The sequence below is a fragment of the Podarcis raffonei genome, chromosome 2 (genome assembly GCF_027172205.1).
Source record: "Podarcis raffonei isolate rPodRaf1 chromosome 2, rPodRaf1.pri, whole genome shotgun sequence".
NCBI classification, from domain to species: domain Eukaryota; kingdom Metazoa; phylum Chordata; class Lepidosauria; order Squamata; family Lacertidae; genus Podarcis; species Podarcis raffonei.
The window spans coordinates 69,353,200-69,374,149 of record NC_070603.1 but is presented as its reverse complement, the minus strand read 5'-3'; the positions used below and the strand labels follow the sequence as shown (position 1 = coordinate 69,374,149).

General features: G+C 44.7%; 1 protein-coding gene across 5 annotated transcripts in view; it reads left to right on the top strand.

Annotated features, from left to right (window-relative positions):
- UIMC1 (ubiquitin interaction motif containing 1) overlaps positions 1-20,950 on the top strand; it is a 79,464-nt gene that overhangs the window by 39,510 nt on the left and 19,004 nt on the right. For all 5 annotated transcript variants that reach the window (XR_008328959.1, XM_053377205.1, XM_053377204.1 and 2 more), the window contains exons 6-9: positions 4,464-4,528; positions 7,563-7,651; positions 9,148-9,227; positions 14,029-14,194. Coding sequence is in view for 4 of the 5 variants with exons in the window: in XM_053377205.1 (XP_053233180.1) it covers positions 4,464-4,528; positions 7,563-7,651; positions 9,148-9,227; positions 14,029-14,194 (400 nt within the window). In the remaining variant the exon portion in view is untranslated. The remainder of the gene's footprint in view (positions 1-4,463; positions 4,529-7,562; positions 7,652-9,147; positions 9,228-14,028; positions 14,195-20,950) is intronic.

Genomic DNA, 20,950 nt, shown 5'->3' with positions numbered 1-20,950 from the left:
TCTTTCTGAGCGATGCCAAGAACTGAACCCAGGGCCTTCTGTACACAAAGCAGCTGGGGAAGAGTCACCACCCAGTGATAGAGCATCTGCTCTGCATTCAAAAAATCCCAGTTTCAGCCCCCAGCATCTCCAAGTAGAGCTGGGAGAGAACACTGTCTGAAATCCTGGAAATCTGTTGTCAGTCAGTGTGGACGATGCTGAGCTACATGGACCACGGAGCCACAGCCTTTCTATTTTTAAGCCCTAAACGAGTTCCTGGAAGAAGGCGCACCATAACGCAAGATTCAGTGTCCCTTTCGACTACATCCTCAAGGAATGCAGGCGTTGAGTGCACAAGTCTTAAGCAGTCTTCCAGCAAAAACGGAGAGTAATAGATTTGACATTTAAAATGGCTCTAGGGCCGTGAGAAACAAATGGGGTTGTTGGGGCAACCTGAAAACACAATTAAAATGTAAAAAGCTCAAGTTCCAACTCATAAATATACACTAAAGCACCTTAAGGTATAGCAGAGAAGCCAAGGCAGGGCTTCAGCCGAGTATGACAATATGCTTTGCGGCAGGTGATTCTTAACACCCCTTTTCTTTCTTCCGCCATGTAATGGAACATGGAGCTGATGGCAGGTAATTCAAAGACCACTTTTCCATGTTTTAAGCCTCATTTGAGCACTACATTTTTCTCCGCCATAATTACCCACCGGCGTTCTTTGTCACTGTTTCAGCACCCTTTGTGTTGACAGTAGTGTAAGTCCTAATGTATTTAAGGTGCCAAAGTGTCTCCTTAGCTGTTGAGTCCGGGCGGCTGCTACCTCTCCCCTCCCCCTCGCTTCTGACTTGTTGCTATTCCAGTACAGCTGAATCCGTTCTAGCCTGGGATGTTAAATCTGCATCGTGCTTTTCCTGGCGGTTTGAGCTGCTGGCAAGCCTGTTTGACTATGCCCCCTGCATCTGCCGAATTGCAAAGCTGTTAATCAAGACAGTAACTACCGTTTCCTTCAAGTCTTCCCTAGTGGTTCCTCGCTCCATCCTGCTATGGTGAAATGCTGCTAAAATGGACAGTGTGCTTGAGCTACCCCTTCAGACTCTGCTTCCCGCTGTTCTTTGGGAAACGATATATACCTCTGTTGTCTCTTTAGATGAGCGGCTTTCATGATTCATTGCCTAGAATAGATTGAAACTAGATGTTATGGCAGATGTGGGCCTCTACTGAAAACAACAACCCCATGTCTCTGTCTCTTCCTTTCTTGCTGTTCGTAAATTCTAGGGATACTGCATGCCTGATGTAACATCATTACCTTCAAGTTCCCACCACCACCACTTCATTGACCGCTTCTTGTTCTTCCCATAAATAACAAAGCGAGGTGAGGCTATCTGCTTAAGCCATTCCCATGCCAGGGTGGAATACAAGACCCAGAGTTCTTTGTGTGATTACCCACACCTCCCGTGCTGTGCCTTTATGGTTGCCGCAGCATTACTTCCAGCTTCCAGTGCTTCATTTGGGTCTAGCACGGTGCTCCAATAATATCTGGTGTATGTCGAAAGGAATAAAAATCTTGGAATGTGCACCACGCAATAAACTCTGGACCCAACCCAAATCATACACCCCATATACCATACACTGGATGGGAGGGTCTTCCAACACATAAGACCAGATGTTCTCAGGACAAAATAAACATAAACATAGACCGTTACAGGTTTATTGTGAGATTGCTGTAAATGCAGTCAACATATGCTTGTGTGGATGGTAGCTGGGATGTTCAGAACAATTATTTAAAGCAATGCATAGAACATTGCATTCTTGTCTTAATTCATATTTGATCTACAGGTCAATATTTCCTACAGGTGACTATTGAAGAACAATATGCACCTACTTTTTAACAGATGAAGAGTAGGAGTAATAAGATTGCATAAATTCTTATATATAATTATTATATATATATACAGTGCGTTTGCTTAGGGGAACCTTTTTTCTATTGACTCATGGGAAAAATCTATTGGGGTCTAGAGCCAAAAGTGGGAGAGCCACCAATAAGATAGAAACATCGGTAGAAGAAAGCTGTAGAAGATCAGGTATTTTCAACCTTTCACACCGAGGCCCAATTTTAACCCAAGCATGCATTTAGGGACCCATTTCTTAATCTTGTACTATATAAGCCCACAAGGTGGCTTGATAGCTTAGACAGACATGAGACTCCTAATGTCAGTGTTGTGAGTTTGAGCCCCACGTTGGGCAAGAGATTACTACATTGCAGGGGGTTGGACTAGATGATCCTTGTGGTCCCTTCCAGTCTATGGTTCTGTGATTCTATTTGCATGGTGGTAGTACTGCTGTTGCGACCCACCTTCGATCAAGCCATGAGCAACTAGTGGGCCTTACCCACCTGTTGAAGACCAGTGTGGCTAGATGCTCTTGATGTGTCTGGAAATATTTATTTGTGCATGATGTATGAGAGATGAAGTTAGTTTAATATGGAATGAGCAGGAGTAGAATGCAAAACCCCATGACAACTGCATTTGGAGTCTAACACAGGAAATAGGAAGTTCAGTGATGGATGTCTCAGTGACGGATGGCTTGATATAAGAATAGGGCAAAATATAAGAATGAAAAAAATTAGAGGAGTCTACCAGCATCCCCTTTCTTTCATTTCTTGACCCCCTTTCCTGTGGCAACTTATCTGAGTTCTTATTTGGGGAAGGACTGTAGCTCAGTTGTAGAGCATCTGCTTTTAAGGCAGAAGCTCCTTGGTTTAATCTCCAGCATCTCCAGACAGGGCTGGCAGGGATTCTGTCTGAAACCCTAAAGAGCTGCTGCCTGTCAATGTAGACCAGGCATAGGCAAACTCGGCCCTCCAGATGTTTTGGGACTACAACTCCCATCATCCCTGACCATTGGTCCTGTTAGCTAGGGATGATGGGAGTTGTAGTCCCAAACATATGGAGGGCCGAGTTTGCCTATGCCTGATGTAGACCATACTGAGCTAACTAGCAGTGGTACAGTGGTACCTCGGGTTAAGTACTTAATTCGTTCTGGAGGTCCGTTCTTAACCTGAAACTGTTCTTAACCTGAAGCACCACTTTAGCTAATGGGGCTTCCCGCTGCCGCTGCGCTGCCAGAGCACAATTTCTGTTCTCATCCTGAAGCAAAGTTCTTAACCCGAGGTAATATTTTTGGGTTAGCGGAGTCTGTAACCTGAAGCGTATGTAACCTGAAGCATATGTAACCCGAGGTACCACTGTATAAGTATAAGGTATAAGGCAACTTACTCAGTATAAGGCAACTTCCTGCACTCCTAAAATGCTGCTGGCTATTTAAAAACCTTGGTGCATATTGGGAAGGAGACCAAGTGGTGGCAAAAGCATTAAACTTCAGTTGTGGTTTGTGCCTGATCCAAGAGTAGGCAAGAGAATAGGAAAAAGATGGGATGTAGAGAAAGTGAGAGGAAGAGCGAAAGAGAAAAGTAGACAGAAAAGAGGCAAAACTACAGTACAGTCAAAAATTAAAAGTTGGTTTTGTATTGCCAGATGAGGTTAAAGATGGTCTTAAAAGGTTGAACATTACTATGCCAAAGAACCTTACAGATTCCACCTACAGATTCCCCCCCCGCCCTCTTTCCCCTTTATATCAAGAAAGTGGCATGTGAGAGAACATGGGCAGGTGTGATTCAATTTTTTATTTACCTAAGGAAGATACAACACCTGGATCTCTTTGCAGGAAGATGGGTAGGATTCTGAAATTCAAAGAGCCATTTAATGCACAGCTTTTTAGAGTAAAATACATTTGCACACGGTTTATACAGTTAGAGTGCTACTTAATTAATTGTTTCAGTGGCTTCCATTGACATGTAATGGTAATGCATTTCCCAGTAATGTAATTACTTGGCTAATTCTGGCATAGGACTAGTTTACAGTTAGTTCTGAGCTACGAGTTCTCAGAACATATTGCGAGATAGTTCTTTCTGTTTATGTTCCAGCTAAGGACAATGTTGCAACCAAAATCTTTGCTTTTCAGTGTGTTCCTGACAGCTTCTGTCTCAGCTGTGAATTTTGTAAGTGTTTTGCTTCTGAAGTTAACCCTTTGAGCTTAATGCTTTCATAGGGCCTAATGTCTTTGCCTTTGTCTCCTGGTTCATGCAGCATAATGTGCCTTTTTTGATGCAACTCTTTGCTTGTGGCACAGTCTGTCTGGATATGGGTTGGTATGTGGATCCTACCTTACAGTGACAGGTTGGTCATGGTAGCTATCTGGTTTCTTCCAAGTTTTATGATTCTATGACCAAATGACCTTCAAACCCTTTTAAATGCACGTTTACACGGTTAGCTGATTCTTATTGCACAGATATATTTCCGGTCTCTGAAGGACTTTATGTTGCTGCTGCCCTACTTTTTTCTTACATTGGATGTGCTAGCTTAGAAGAATCGAGCTGCCATTGAAAGATTGGCTGGTTTGATTATTTTCTTTCTTCTTAGGCCACCCAAGTGCTGTTTGCAGAAGATGTGCTTGAAGAAAGGGAGCCCATGCAGATTACCCAAAGGTAAGTAGGTGTATATCAGAGTAGTTCATTATGGGAGATAATAAGCCTGCTGCAATGACCTGGTCTTACTGGGATCTTCTTCAAAAGCTGTTGCACAGAAATTTAGTTTTTTGATGCCTGCAGCTGTTGTATATTTCAGGTTGTAACTATACTGTGCTGGAATGTGATAAGCGGGCAAAGGAACCTAATTTCTGTTTGTATAGTGTCAAATGTGTGCGACTCAGAGCCTTGAATGGATATTCTGCCCAAAATCTCAGCATGCATTATCATTCTTGCAGTATATTTGTGTCTAATGTCAAACAGAGAAGTATGACCCTCAACAGTACCTGTGTCTTAAAAATGTAAAGCAAGAAGTAGCCATTGCAGTAAAGATAATAAAGTTCAATCCTTGGCCTAAGGAGCTAATTTAATTTGATTTGACACCACAAAGCAATAAATTGTGGCTGGTTGAAAGATGAGTTTCAGCAAGAGTCTCAGCGGGTATGCAAACAGCATGGCGGAGCAGTATTTAAATATATATAATATGTAATATATATATGCAGTTCTTTGAAGAGGCAAGAACAGAAGACAAGACCAAGAAAGCATATCGTAATAGTGGCAGCACATTTATCTCCTTGAGACAGCAAGCCATGTTCCGGGAGAACAACCAATTCAAGTATGAGCAAGTAGCATGTGTGGTTGGGGAGGGTCCAAACCCTGTTTGCTTCAGATGATTAAGTAACAAGTTGGGGAGGCTGCTGCCTGTGTCTCACATTTGGGCCCCTGCTGCTGCTGCTGCTTTTTCTGGCAGGGCACAGCATGGTGGCCATTTCTGGAATACCTCCTGGGAGGACTGCCGCCTTAAAGGTTCCCAGAGCCCAGGAGTAAAGCATACTGGCTGGGATGGCTTGCAGTAGAGATCAGGAAATGAAGGAAACGGTAGGAGATGGTGCAGATAGGGGAAGATTCATGAAGTAATTTGCCAGGAAGATTTCAATATTTGCTGCTCAGCCACAAGTCTAGCTGTGAGAAGTTCCTTGATTCTTGGGTTAGTTTTCCCAGGTTTTATAATTAAAATGCTCTTGGCATGAGGCCACTGGTTTTTCTCTGCCTGATATCCTCTCTTCTCATTGATCCAACAGCATTTTGGTTGAATGCTCAATGAGGGGAGCAGACTGACTAATGTGATAGCTCTTCCCACCCTGCAGTGGGGTAAGCTCTCCTATGTACATAGTCTAATAAGGAGGATGGCAGTTTCACCCTTATGGTGATCATACTTGGGAGGAGAGATTCAAGTGTGGATGCCTTTCTTTGCCATCACAGCTGTCAGGAGGTTCTGGGACTGCGTGGGGAAAGAGAGAGAGATATAATGTCCCTGTTTCCTCACTAGGGCATAATATTTCAAGTACTCATTAGCCAGAGCTTGATTGGAAAAAATCCCCCTAGCTCCATCCAGGGACAGCACTCATATAAACAACAAGTGGCACTGGTGTGAGGCTTCTACCCTTAAGGCTTGTTCCATTTCCCCCTCAGACTGTAGGTAATGGGATTAGTCTCCTCTGTTTACATTGGGTGCCTTGCACATTTTTCAAGCCGCAAGCAGGGATCTCAAAGTACATCCCACTTGCCACGCTGTGACCCCGGGAACTTTGCAATGCAGCCGGCGGCTGCCCTCATCAGGCTGCTGGGATCAAGATTGACCATTACGTGCTGCGACATCTAATTTGATCAGACGGCACATCTGCATTAAGATGACAGTGGCTGCAGTATTCTCAGTTTTGTGCACATTAAGTGTGGCCATCTGGCACCTGGCAGTTTGCCAGCAGAGCCCTGCGCTGGGCAGAGCACAGGCAACCTGGTCAGCGGGCTTCAGATGCTCTTTGGTTCTTATGCTGCTGGAGTAATTTTGAAAGCAGCTTTAGCCAACGGCATCTTCCTCCCCCATTTTCCATTGGCCACTCAGCTTTGTTGTTTCCTGTGTTGTGCAAAGTATGCTAGATTGAGATTTTAATAAATGATTATATGCTTTGTTACTGGGAGATAGTTGGTGTAGCAAGCAATGTGGGTTGACTTCAAATTGATTAGCCCATTTTATAAATGTCATAGCAAATTGTTTAGTGTGAGGCCTTTTGAAGTGAGTCTTGATGGTTTACACAGCATAAGCTGTCCTCAGCTTGGGCTCATAACAAATGCTTTGAGATGGTTTATTTAGCGAGAGAGCGAGAGAAGTCACTTGTGGTTTCCCATCAGGATTTTCTTATTTATCATAAATCTGTGGTGGCTGTTCCCTACTCTCCGAGGCTCATAGCTGAGTTTAATAAATCTTTCCTTTTGTCAGTGTGGAGATTCGTGTTTTTCAAGTGTGCACTTGCATACTTGATCAATCCAATAGGAAAGCCACATAGAACTCTAAGGTTGACAGGGTGGCAATGTCACAGTGGCTCAGCCTGTGTCTTCCCGTGACGTGGAGCGACTGTGCTTTGCAGAGAAAATGGCGGCACTGGAAGGTCAAAATGAGAGGAGCCAAGCACAGTTAAATGCTGCATAAAAGAGCTGCTTGGTTCGTGTTGGCAGAACTTTGCTGTAGGGAAGCTTTGAGTTGTGTCAGATTCCTGCTGCTTTAGAGAGCTGTGTGCAGTGATGAAATGGGGGGGGGGGGGAGAGAGAATAGCAGTAAAGGATGGGAGAGAGAAGAGTTCAGTGTCAAACAGATCTCCACCTCTTCCCACTCCTCGCTAAGGATTAGGCTGCTCTGCTACCTGCAGTACTCCTGTGACCAAAAGCAGAAAGCATCAAAGAAGCCTTTGCAGTTCTGAGTAGATATTCTTACTTCTCTTGCATGACACAACGACCCTTTCTTTTGCTTTAGAAAGCGTCTCTAGGGAAGAAGGGCTTCTCCACGGTCGTCTTGTTTGGGATGCTTCTTTCAAGCCTGTAACTTTCTGCATTCTCTCCTGCTGCCTTTCTTGGATAATCAGAGCTGCCAAGGCTGCAGCTGACTTTCACAGGCCTGCATGTTGTGACACTGGTTTATTCTGTGTTTGCATTTCAATAGCATTTCTGCCTTGACCCCGTTGGACAGTAGGAGAAGCCCAGACATGGCCGCAGAGAATCAAGCTGAGGAAGAAATCACTCTTTGCCCTGGTATGAGCCCTCTAACAATTCATTTGTGGTTTTGAGCCAAGAAAATCAACATCCTTTAGTTGCAGACAAAGCTATGCTGCTTGGCAGGTTGTAAATCATGAGGTCAAACTGGTAGGTTTGGCAAGTGGATCCCTTGAAGGCCTGATCAGTTCCTTAGGAAAACACAAAATCCTGCTGGTCCCTTGCCATTCCAGCCCTGGTGTGTCCAGATGCAGGCAGGAGGAAGGTGGCTGACTCAACTCCCTTTCTGCTCTTTCATTTGGGTGGTTGCATCAATGGTACCCTGGGAGGGGCTTCATGCTGTTTCCTGTGGACTTCTTGCTTCACTGGAATGCCTCCCTTGGAGCACCATGACGGATGCTGCTAGTATGCTGGCACTGTCATCATTTATTTGCTTGGCCGTAGAACAAGGCTGACACTGAGCGCCGCCTGCTGAGCCTCTTAGTTTTGTCCTAGAACCACTTATGTAAGTGTTTATGTTAGCTTATATTCCTTGGTTAAACATACTGGAAGAAGGACTCCTGAGCTTATCTTTTAGAAACTGAATGAAATATGTCTTCCTCTCAGGATGAGCAAATGAACTTCTTCCTCTGCCTTTTGCAGTCCTGTGTTTAATGAAGCTGCAATTGCTAATCATTGTTTGGACACTCAAAGCCAGGGGTGTCAACTAGTACGGCTTTAACAGGAGGGTTACCTCCTGTTAGAAGAGCCAGCGGTCCCCACCTGCTGGGTTTGTCAGTGACATCCTGAATGATGTATTTTCCCCGCCCCCCCCCCCCCCCCAGTTCAGAGCAAATCAGTCATACAGCAATGCTTACAAATCCATCTGCCCTGAGCATATATTTTCAAAATCACGCTAGGGGAAAGGAATTTTCTTATATTCAGTAAGCAAGAAAATTGTTCAAGGTTAAATTGTTCTCTTCAAGACCCAATCTGATTTCGAAATTATTTTTCTAAAGCAAACCTTTTTTCAGTGTCACATCTCATACAGGAACAGGTTTAATTGTGAGGTTCCCTGCAGGAGACTGGATGAGGTTTTCATTGTTGGTAATAACTGAGGGGTGGTGTTCTAACAAAGAGGCAGAGCGGGTACAAAGGAAAGGCAAGCTGTACAGCACAGCAATAGGTGTGTTGCCTTTCTCCCGAGTTGAAGCGTTTGCTCCTGCATTGTGCTGCTCGCCAGCAAAACCTACCCTGGCGCACAACCTACATGCCCTATTGATTCCTGCTCCCTGTTAAGCTGCAGCGTGGCAGTAGCCTTATCCACACACTGCTGCACTATAGCTTTAAACTTCTACTCCAGTTATGTTGTTGCACGTTGTCTGCTAACATTTGTGACAAGTCTAAAAAATGTTTAGAAACTGTGAAGACACTGTAAAGCAAATGGGATAAGTTTTATCAGCTAGTGTGGAATGTGCTGGGGGGTTGGAGGGGGGCTTGTGGAGAATAATAGGGAGGGGCTGAGCTGCTGCTAACATGGGAGGCTTCTGTTACAGAGACCCAGCCGAGTCCATTGCAAGCTATTGAGCCTGAGAGTGGAGAAATCCATTCATCCAGCAAAGATGTCTCTCTGCAGGTAAGCAAATCCCTAAGGGATAACAGCCAGTGAAGCGTCTGGAATGCAGAGTCTCGTTTCCTGCCTGTCTCCCAAAATGAGCTGCTTTGCAAACTATGCAGTGTGTGTGTGTGTGTGTGTGTGTGTGTGTCGGGCCTCCTGTTGTTCTCCCTCCCTTTGTCAGCAACTCCTCCCAATTCGTTTCTTTTCCTCCATCTATGCGGCCATGGACTACAAGCCTAGCACCTTTGTTAGCGGAAGGGATTGCTGTTGACTTTCTCACGTTTGTCATCTTGCAGGCGACACCTATTCAATGTGCTACATGGGTTGCGATGTGCCAAAGGACACCACTGGGCCCAACGAGGGAAAGGGAGCTAGTTGCTTGTTCCCGAGCTGCACGTGTCTGACTGAACAAAGAGGTTGCAAGCATGTTGGCAAAACTGACTCTGCAGTGTGATTAAGCTGTTGCTATTGGCTCTTTACAGCTTTGAGGCTTTGACAGTAGAGCATGTGTACACAAGAGGGGAGTGGGCAGAGGGCTTTAAGATTTGGCACTGGTCTGAATGCTGCTGCTGCTTAATTTTGGGGTGCTCACTGTGCTCGTGTGGGCCTTCTGACTATTACCTTAAACGAAGTCTTCGCAGTCATGATTTATCTTGGATGTGCCTCTAGATTAATCCAGAGAAAGGCCTTTCTTGCTTGTCTCATTGCCAAATGAATGCTGTTGTCTTTGCTCTGCTTTCCTGAATCACCACACCTGTGCTGCAGTCACCATGCCGCTGTCACAACAGTGACATCTGACTTCAATGGCTGTTTCTGGTAATATAAAAATAATGCCTATTTAGGTTGCTGCTGGTGGGAATATAAAAGGGATTTTCAAGTACTATTCCGGCAGGATACATAAATCTAGGTGCATTGGAGAGCACTTGACAAGATGATTCATATGTAAAGGCTAATTCTTGGAGTCTTCAGCCTGTACAGGGTTGTCTGTCTCCATGATGATGACTGTTAACATGTAGAAGCAGCATCACATTGTAACAAGTACCTTAATGAACTTCATAATAGCTCAGGTTTTTTACGTTGTGTGCCATTCATCAGTTAGGCAGTGTCACTGAGTGGGATAGTGCACCCAGTGAGTATCTGAACTCTCACAGCCTATGCTATGTTTGCATAGTGATTATGAAACTTAGGGACCTCTAGGAAACCAGAACTAGTGAGTTGTCTCTTGTGTTATGGGACTAGTTCCTGGGTGGGATTTGTGCCTTAAAAAACCTATCCAGGCAGAAAGACAGCAAGTGCTCAGAAAGGCCCTAAGGATAGGTCAGTAGCCCATTTTAGGCCTCCCGGTGTTAACTTGGGTGATCAGAAGGACTTGAACGCTGTGGCAGGATTTGAACCTTGTATTATATGGCTCAGTGGATAATGGGAGCTGAGCCATACACCAGCCAGCCTGATCTCCTGCCTCTGCTGCTGGCCCATAGGCATGAGCCCTGTTTGAACGGAGGCGGCCTCAGTCGCTCAGGGCATCTCTTCTTGTAAGCGCCGGCGTGGGATGGTTGTGCTTTCCCCTTTGCTGGGTGGGCAGCCAGTCATGCGGTTAAGGCTTCTCTCAGCCGTCCTCCCAGGGCTTGTCAAAAGTCATTCTCGGGGAGGGGGGTGGGGAGAGGGGGCTGATGTGTTGCTACACAATGCTGCATTTACATTTACAATTGAGTTATTTACTGTGGGAGTGTAAGCAGTTTATTTGGACACCTGGTATTTGCAAAGGATGTGATCTGCAAGGCTGTGTAAAGTGGAAATGGGAAGGAGCGGAGAGCTCTTCACATCTGTATATGTGTCATCTTATTAGATTAACACCGATTTGATCAGAACTCCTTATCGTTGGCATGTCTTGTTTTGTGTTTGGCATGTCTTCACAACACACCATAGCCTCAAAGCACTTAGCAAGATGTCGAGATGCAAAATACTAGGAATCTATGGCGTAGCAGTAGTAGCTGTAGTGTAGCTTAATAACTGCAGAATGCACAGAGCAATTTTTTCCACTTTGGAGTCAGGTCTCTTTAGAAAAGGATTTTTAAAAAAATGACTTTTGCCTGAAACAATTGTTGACGGTCCCTGCAGTTTGGTACTGATCACCTGTCAGCAGGGAATTTGGCACATTTGAGATTGGGCTTTAAGAAAACACCAGCCAATCATACACACCCCCACATATACAAAGCAGTCTTCAATAAGTCAATGAAATTCCTCACATAGAATTATGCTCTTGCTTGACAATGTAGATTCTGCAATGAAGCTGCTAAGCAACAGGCCTACATAATGGGGACCACTCATAAAACAAAACATGAAGCATGCCTAAGCAGTCAGTCAGGCTCACGTCTAGTGATGGTTTCCTTGGAACTGTGCAGTTATAAGGACACAGATGACAGTTTCTGTGTATGTGTAAGGAGAGAGTGTGTCTGCTTGTCTCACCCCAATAAAAATCACCAATCCTAGAATATTTCCCACAGGTTCTATCTAGCTGGTTTAATATTTAAACAGACGTTTTAATGGTTCTGGCAAATCTTCTTTGCTTTTGAATGTTTAGGAACCTTTGAGATAGGGTGACGTTATGTAGAAGTCTTCCAGCATTAAGAAATAAGATGGCAGTAGCCAGCCTTCTGCCTCTTTCAGACATGAATAGTTCAGAGGGAGAAATGCACTGTGGCTCTGAGACTCTGTTGGGGATATTAAAAAAAATGGTGTATTTAATGACATGCAGATAATAGTACTTAACTTTATCCTACAAAAAAGCCAAGAAAGAACTCCCATGTGTTTTCTTGCTCCCATCCTGTATCCCTGCCACAAAACTAGGGGCTGATCTGGTTGGACCAGCATTCTTCTCACTCACAAACCCAAGGCCCAGCGAGGATTTGGGAGTTAATTCAAAGTAACTGCTGTAACTCTTCCACATATTTGCCACTAGAAAGTCGGTGGGGTGGATAGAGTGCTGGACCTGGACTAGGGAGAGTTGAGTCAAATCTGCCGCAGAGCTCACGCATGGCCTCGGGCAAGCTGAACCTCTGCTCCGTGTACTCAGCCCTGAATTGCTTGGGATAAAGGTTGGGATGCAAAGGTGAAAAGTATACAGCCAGATAGGCTAACAGGCGTACCTGGAACAGTCATGAAAACTATGCTTCCCATTCTTACTGACCTCAGGATTGTTTCAAACATTTGCAACTCCAGTTAGACACAGTTATAGATGATATCCAGAGCCAGTTCATTATGACCACCAGCTGTTAAGAGCAAGCAGCAGTGGCTGTCTCAGTCTTGTCTGGTTTGGCTTTAACAGAGACCATCCGGATGCCCATGAGAAGCTCAGGCTGCTGAGCTAGTTGGACAGTTACTAAGAATGTGAGAGAAGCTCTGCTGATCAGACCAAGTGCCCATCTAATCCAGCCTTCTACTTTCAGCAGTGACTTTCCAGATGTTTCTAGGAAACCCACCAACAGGGCAGGAGGCAGCAGCAGCACCTGGCCTGATCCTGCACGACAATTTTTACATTTTTGTGCTCCAAGCCCTCATAGTTCCCTGCCTTGAGAATATCCAAGTAGCACAGTCCCAAGATGATACCTAGCTCTCTCTCTCTAGTGGCAGCTATGTTTTATTGAAAAGCAACAAAAAGATCATATTAAAACAGGGTTTATTGAGAGAAAATCCTCGAACGTAAAATGTAACAAAATAAGTGTAAAAATAGCACACGCAATTCTTAGGTACCAGAGTTCTTTAAATTATCAGTCCCTTGGTAGTGATCTCCATCAGAGGGCCAAATGAGCCACTTGTTCACCACATTCGGTAAGCTGGATTTCAAGCACAGGTGTTGTTTTCCCAGGGACAAAGCCACACTCTCCTTTTGTGGGCTGGTTGGGGAATCTCCCATATTCAGATACAGCTTGATTTTCTGGGTCAAGCTGCTTTGAAAAAGCATTTTAGCAACATTTCAAAAATTGTACATATAATTTGAACCTAGCTGGGAGTCACTAAAGGGAAAATTTACAGGTGGAAGCCACAAGATACCTAGAGTCTCTTTTCCTCCAAGAAACATCATTGAATGGAATTGCGATCAAAGGACTAGCCAGTAATTTCAAGTGTATGTTCCATTGCAACAATCTCAGTCTTGTAGCTTAACCTTTGGATTTAGGAAACCCGACATCGTATAAGATGGCTGTACTTTGGTAAAAATAAATAAAATGCCCAAGCTTGTGTATAGAACAGCAACACGCCTCCACCTCATGAATACACATGCAACTTGCTGCTATGCAGACCGTGATCTAACTCGGTGAACATTTCTCACTGACTCAAGCTAGCCATGAGTGTGAAGTTGGCAGTTTCTTTTCATCCTGGACGGGTCCACACTCTGAAGGCAGTACTGCCAACAAGGGACTGACTGACTCTGAATTGGGTGCTTTAATTTTCTGTCAGTTGTGTGTTTTTTTCTCGCTGGCACTCAGACTTTCTCAATTTAAGAGTGTTTTACGCTTTCCCAAGAGAGCCACAGTGGCGATGCAGGTGATCTATGCTTTAAATAGAACATGCGGCTCTCCAGAGGGAGCATCATAGTGATTTGGGAGGGCACGGTGCCTTTGGAAGTAAGCATAAGATATTAGGTCTGTTGAGTGTGCTCATCACTGCAGGGTTGTTAGATCTGACCTGTTCAGTAGGAATGAAAACTGGTGATGGAAGCCCAGAATCTGGAGAGATTTAGAAACTGCAGATCGAGGGAACTAGGATGATTGTTGAAACTGCAACTAGATCAACTTGCCCCTTCTCTTCCTCTCTTTTTCAGGCTGATGCAGCTGAAGATGCTGGGGAAACAGTGTCTGCGGGAAGCTTTCTTGGTGACGAACCTATTCCGTGTCCACTGTGTGATCGCACATTCCCAGTTTCGGAAATTGAGGTGCACGCCATGTATTGTAATGGCACCAGAGAGGACCCAACTGAAGATGCTCCAGGTTTGCTAAGCACCTGTTCTTATGTGCCGCTTGTTCATGCTGGTCATTTGGAGATCTTGCCCCACACGTCTGTATTTGTTTGTCAGTTGTGGAATTAGCTAGAGTAGTCCATTTGGGACTAGTCTTGGGCAAATTCTTAAAATCAGAGAGTCAAAAGGGACCTAGTGTGTCACCCAGTCTGATGGCTTGTCCTAGCGCAGCATATTCTGTACTTAAAAAAACACAAATCCTGACAAATCATGAGTGTGTGTGTGTCATGTGTTCAGTTCTGAAGGGTATGCAAGTACCCAGAGGTAGGCAGGATGGAGACAAGGGCCATAGTCTGGGTGTGCAGAGGAAGGACCGAGCAGCCTCCCTCAGATACAAGCTGCACACACAGAGGGAAGTGAGAATCTTTCATAAACGCCAGTGGCAGCAGATTGGCTGTCCAGTGCTGCCTGGCTTCCTGTGCAGGGAACCTCTCAGCCTGCAGTTCCCTCCTCTGACCAGGAGCCCTGGTGGTGTAGGGAGCCAGTGCCCTGTGGCACCTGACAGTTTGCATGCCCACATCCATGCATCCTGCTCTGGGCCTCCGAGGCCCAGCATCTCAGTCAACCCTTCAGGCCCTGTGATTTGTTCAACACAGCTCTATCACATCCTCCCCTGTCATTTCTGCTGTGCCTGTTAGTGAGCCCTGGCGCTTCATTCTTGGCTGGCTGTTGTTTCTCATTCACAGCTCATGTCTGGCTCCAGGCCCACTCAACCTCTTGCCAGTCACTTCCTCCTGTCATGAGAAATGTTGCCCGTGGTTCTGGCAGAAATCCCCAGTGTCTGCTGGTGGGGTAAAAGAGCTACCCCCTGTGAAATGTTTCTCTAGGCAGCGGCTAGTAGTACGGCACACAGGTTCTGCCTCTTACAAAGAGCACCCTCAATACTTCCAGTGCCATCCTGGGCATATCTATTCAGAACCTCTTACTCCTTTGCAAGTGTGCTTAGGATTGCAACTTTAGACTCCTTCACTTCCTTTGTGCCCTTTGGAAACAGACAACTTCCTTTATGGCTCTTGTAATCTTTCAGCCTGTAGAGTGCTGGGAAAGGCTTTTGGATACCCCAGCAAATATAGCTTTGAGCAGAATGAATGCGAATGCGTACACAGAAAGACTGTTCACTATTAATTATCTACCTGTGTTTTAATTAACGAGGATATCAATCCCGTTTTCCCACAGACATGGCGATTTTATGTTGAGCTATTAGTCACTATATGAAATCTGCTAATGCAGTGCCTGGCTTTCCTTTCGTTAAGGTAGGGGAAACCTGAGGACCACATTAGAAATACATCATAAGCCAAAGGCCTGTTGCCAGTTTGCATGTTTAATAGCAAGTGATTAACATAATTGGCAAAGCTTTTTTTTTTGTTAAATTTGTCGAGCCAAGCTGAAATAAATTATTAGTAGGCATGATTCCTATTCCGAAATTGTTGACCTCAAATGTGAAAAACTTGACTTCACCTTTAAACACCTTGGTGTGCAAAATTAGATATCGCGAATGTTAAATGCAGTGAATTGGGGCTGCTTTTTATACTTTGCTTTCTGCCATTAAACTCATTTGCCATAATTATTCAGATATCTCTCTGTGGCAATAGAGTAGGAATTTTCTAATAAAAGTAATATTATATATTTTTTTAAAAAAAGGAATCCTAACAAGTGTTTGTGGGCTCTAAGGAGGTGGCTTTGGGTCACATTGCCTCCCTGTTGCCTTCCTACTGTTGAGGCATTTGTGTACTTTTGTATACCTTTATGCCCTGCATACAACACAGGCTCACTGATATTCATGCCACCCTGGGATCTTTGGGTAAAGGACAGTATATAAATTGAATAATAATACAGGGAAAACAATTCTTAGTTATGTAGCATTATCATTTCTAAGACCTTAAGCACAGATTGAGATGCAGGCAGAGATCCCAACTGCAACACAAAGGAAGTCTTCACTTTCACCATGCCTGGCGAAGCTGTGCAGCATCTAAGCAGGTCTTCATTGGAACCATTAATACAACATTTATTTATTCAGAGATTTCTGTACCACTCTTCACCAGAAATGATCACAGGGCGGTTTGCAACAAAATAAGACAATATGCTACATAATAAGCAAGAACATTAAATATAATTCTTATAAAATATATAAGGAACATAATTGGCAGTATCATAATTACAAAATGACCTAATGCATCAGCTTCTAAAAGGTTGCAAAAAAGGTGAGTTTTGCCTGGTGTATAAAGTTGGGGAGATCATTCCACAGATGCGGAGCTGCCACCAAAAAGGCTCTCCCATAGACCCCCCAACAGACCTAATTTAAGGCAAGGACCACAAGGAAAGCCTCACTCACTGATCTTAATGCAGAAGCAGCTTGATCCAGGGCAGGGCATTCTTTAAAATAGTTGGGGATCAGGTCATTCAGGGCTTAAATGTCAACAGAAAAACCTTGAAATAGGCCTGGCAGACCAGTGGCAACCAGTGCAGCTGTTTGGGAATATGAGCTATATGCAGCTACTCTCACCCTGGCTGCTGCATTCTGCATTAGTGGCAACTTCTAGGTCATCTTCCGGGGCAGCTCAACTTAAAGCACATTACAGTAGTTCACCTTGGAGGTTACCAGAGCATAGAAAACTATAGCTAGGCTATCTTTGTCCAGGCAAGGTTGTAGTTGATGTACCAACAAAAGCAGGTTGTAGGCAGTCGTAGTCACTAAGGTCACCTAGGAATGATCATTCTAGCATAGCCCCCACCCACAGTGAGCTTGCTCCTTGGAGGACAGTGCAACCTCACCCACAATAGGCTGTCACACAAAACCCCACCCATAAGACCTTCATCTCCTCTGGGTTCACTTTCAATGTGCTTGTCCACATCCTACCCACTACCACCTCCAGGCACCAGCTCAGCACCTTCACTGCCTCTCCTGATACTGATAGACTTGAGAGAGGGAGAGCTGGGTGTCATCAGCATATTGATGGATCCTAAAACAATGTGCTATAATAGTAATGATAACGAGTCACATGCAGAGAATGAAATTTAATGCATGGGTTTGGGATCTTGGAAATCGGAGAAATTAGGCAAATGCAATATTAAGAAATTATCTCCCAAACCAAAATAGAATCCAATCTACTTCTCACTCCTTTTCATACAAACCCTGCCCCCCATTTCCTCTTCCCTCCTGGAGCCTTTGCCTTCTCTCCACCTAATACCACCCCTTTCCCTTCTTTGAAGAGGCTAAAGCTACTGTGCCTCTTAACCCTTCCCATGACCTCCCTAGTTCCTGACTACTTATTCCCTTAAGGCTGAAAGCAAAGATATCCTCCTGGTCCTCCACACAATACCGGCATGTTCACGCATACTTGTGCGCAACCGTGTCTATGCACAGTGCCTGGAAATAATTAAATAATTCAATTCATACCAGGAAGTGGAGGGAGAGAGCTGGGGAGTTCTTGTGGCTCATGAGGAGAACCTCCCTGGAGCTCAGAGAGGACAATGGTGAGGGTGGAGGAAGCCCCTAAGAGACTGGAGGCGCAGTGGGGCTTTGTTTAGGTTGCTCAGCCTCCCCGCCTAACTGCTGATGTGCATGGTAGTACACCAGCAGCAGCTGCTGCTTTCCTGTGCATCCTCCAGCCAGCCCCAGAGCTTCCAATTCCTGTTGTAGGTATTTTTGGTACAGTATTTTTGATCTGGTTTAAGAGAGAGTGGCAGAGAAGGCATCAAAAGGGTGTTTAGGGGTGCTTCCTCACTTATGCCATTTCCACTTATGCATGCGGGGCACGGGGACATAACCCACATGTAAGTGGGGAGTCACCTGTATCTGTAACCTGGTAAATTGGGATCTTCATGGAATAGCTGAGGATGCGGGGGGCTGGGATTCCTCCATCCCAGTAAGCTTACATCTGTGAAGTTACTAGGGGCGCCTTCATAGAGCCATAGCTCAGTGGTAGAGCATCTGCCTTGCAAACAAAAGGTCCCGAGTTCAATCCCCTGCATCTCCAAGTAGAGTTGGGAGAGGCTCCCTGCCTGAACCCCTGGAGAGCAGCTGCCTGTCAGGGTAGACAATATTGATCAAGATGGACCAATGATCTGACTCTATACAAGGCAGCTTCCTATATTCCCTGAAAAGCTGGCACAGCCTTGCCTGAAGCTTGCTGAACTGAGCTTGCCTGGTATTCTTTGTTTTGCATCCCCACCACTTGATTAGTTCCTTCAGAATTACATGCTCATATTTGGCTGCCCTGTGATCAGGCCAGTAGCACAGTGCGGGAGAAAATCAAAGCTCTGTGCACCATCCTCCCTCTTGATTTGCTTCAAGAGGGCTGCTGCAGTTCTTCCGTTCTGTTGGCTTAAGGGTCAGTGATCCACTTTCAGGACCTCTTAATTGGATTTACTCCAGAGATCTCTGGTACTATATAAACTCTTATCATCTTTCAGTGTTTTCTATTATAAAGGAACCTCTGTGGCTATCCGTCTACAGTTCTGTTACTTCTTAGGGTAAATTTGCTGGCTCTTGTTTAAAGCTTGTAACCTAAAGAAGCTGTTTCAGCTTGGATGATACTTAGAGCCATTTTTTCACTAGTTGCAGCTGTATGTCTTTTGTCTGCACACTGTTGCTTCGCAGCGCTCCGTCTCCCTGTTCTGCCTTTGGGCTTAGTGGCGTAGCTTGCATTCGCTCTATAGGACGCACACACATTTCCCCTTAATTTTTGGAGGGGAAAAAGCGCGTCCTATGGAGCGAAAAATACGGTAAGTTCAAGGTGTTACTATTAGTATATAAAACCCTGAACAACTTGGGACCAGTTTACTTACACGATTGCCTTACCTTATATGTGCCCACTTGACTGCTTCAATTGGTGGAACATACAGGTGCCACTTAATATCTGTTCTACATTTGTAAGAACTCAGTCATTTAGTGTGCACTTTGGAACTTCCTGCCTATTGACATCAATCAAGTTTCTTCACTGTGTTTTCTTTGACACCTACTAAAAACATTCTTGTTTAGACAAGCCTGTTGTAGATTCCTTCCACATGTCTGCAGTCATGGGATTGTTGTCTATCACATGACAGTGTATGTTTTCATTCCACAGTGTGGGAAGTGACGGAGATAGGATGTTTTGGTATTACTGTGTTCCGTGAAGTGGGACTATTGTCTTTTGTTCTTTCTCTCTTTGCTGTCTGATGAGAAAGAGGAAGGAGCTAAGTCAGAATGCTCCATATTTACAATATGTAAATAAAGTAGATTAGCCAAAATGCTGTGCTATTGGTTCTGTTACGCAAACTGTGAAGACTCTGCGGATCCCTAAGTGTGCTGATGTCTCCAAGGCATCAGTTGCTGTGATGTTTGGGTTGGAGAAAGCTCCTGAAGCTCCTGGCCGACCAGGAGGGAGAGAACATGCCAGTCAGGCATGTGTCTCTGCCAGGGTTCTACACGAGAGTAGGGCACTCCTAACAAAGCCTACCCAGGTACTTGGCAAAATTGTGGTAATTTTTATCTATTTTAGTATTACAACTTTTGCATATTTTAAATTAGGATTGTAATTTTTTTCTTGATTTTCTTGCTTTATCGTTCTGTAAATGGCTTTGAAGGTGTTTTTTAAAAAAAAACAATCCTATGTATACATTTTATGAAATAAAATACAGTGGAACCTTGGTTCTCAAACGTCTTAGTTGACGAACAAATCGGCTCCTGAACGCCAAAAACCCGGAAGTAAGTGTTCCGGTTTTTGAAGTTTTTCAGAAGCCGAACATCCAATGCGGCTGTTGGCTATTGATTCCGGGGCGCCTGCGCCAATCGAAAGCTGCACCTTGGTTTTTTAACCTTTCAGAAGTCGAACAGACTTCCAAAACGGATTACGTTTGAGACCCAAGGTACCACTGTAAATATCTGAACGGTGCAGTCAGTCCTCTTAAAGTGTTTGCCTGGTAAGGTGTGGATGGGCACCATTTGTTTCTCCACTTGGGGCAGCAAGTGTGTTAGTCTTGCTCTTCTCTCTGAGCATTTGTAGTGATGCTGAAGTGCAGCAAAGTGCAGGCCAGCAGCTCCCCCTTGAGCAAGCTCCCCCTTGGGGCAGAGAGCAAGGCACTTAGGGCTCACAGCTGCAGTTTTCCCTTTCAGACCCCCTGATGCCTTTCCCCAGCCTCAGTATAAAACAGAAAGAAGCCTTTCATTTCCCTTGAAATCTGCAGATATTTCCAAGGACTGTTCAGACAAGAACCTTGCAACAGACTGGCTGTTACCTTCCCCAAGCCTTTTTGTTCTCAACATGCCCTCCAGCTTTATTCCTCCGCCGCAGCGACCACAAAGCTAAAGCTGTCCAGCTCCATAATAGGTCAAGGCAGGGTACCATTCTTTTCCTTCCTGCAGCCACATCTCAGGTGCACAGAATGACACAGTCTTCAGTTTTCTGAGCTGCAGCCATGCTGGTGCTGGTGCTGTTTTTTTTAATAAAGCTTCAACACCGAGAGAAGTGGCACTGATGCAGCATAAAAAAGTAACAGAACTGGCGCAGGGAAAAGCTTCATCACTTCTTGGAAGGGCCAACGTACAATAAATTATTTCCATTAATAGGATCCTTCACACAAAAAATAGCATGGCTGGTAAACGAGAATAGATATTTAGCGGGGTGGGGAGGAAGCCCTAGATAAAGGCAATAGGAAGTCTGCTGCAAAATGTAAGCAGTATACCTAGACACTTGATATAATCTGTTTCGTTTATGGTTCCCCAATAGTTGTAAAGGATGTGAGCTAT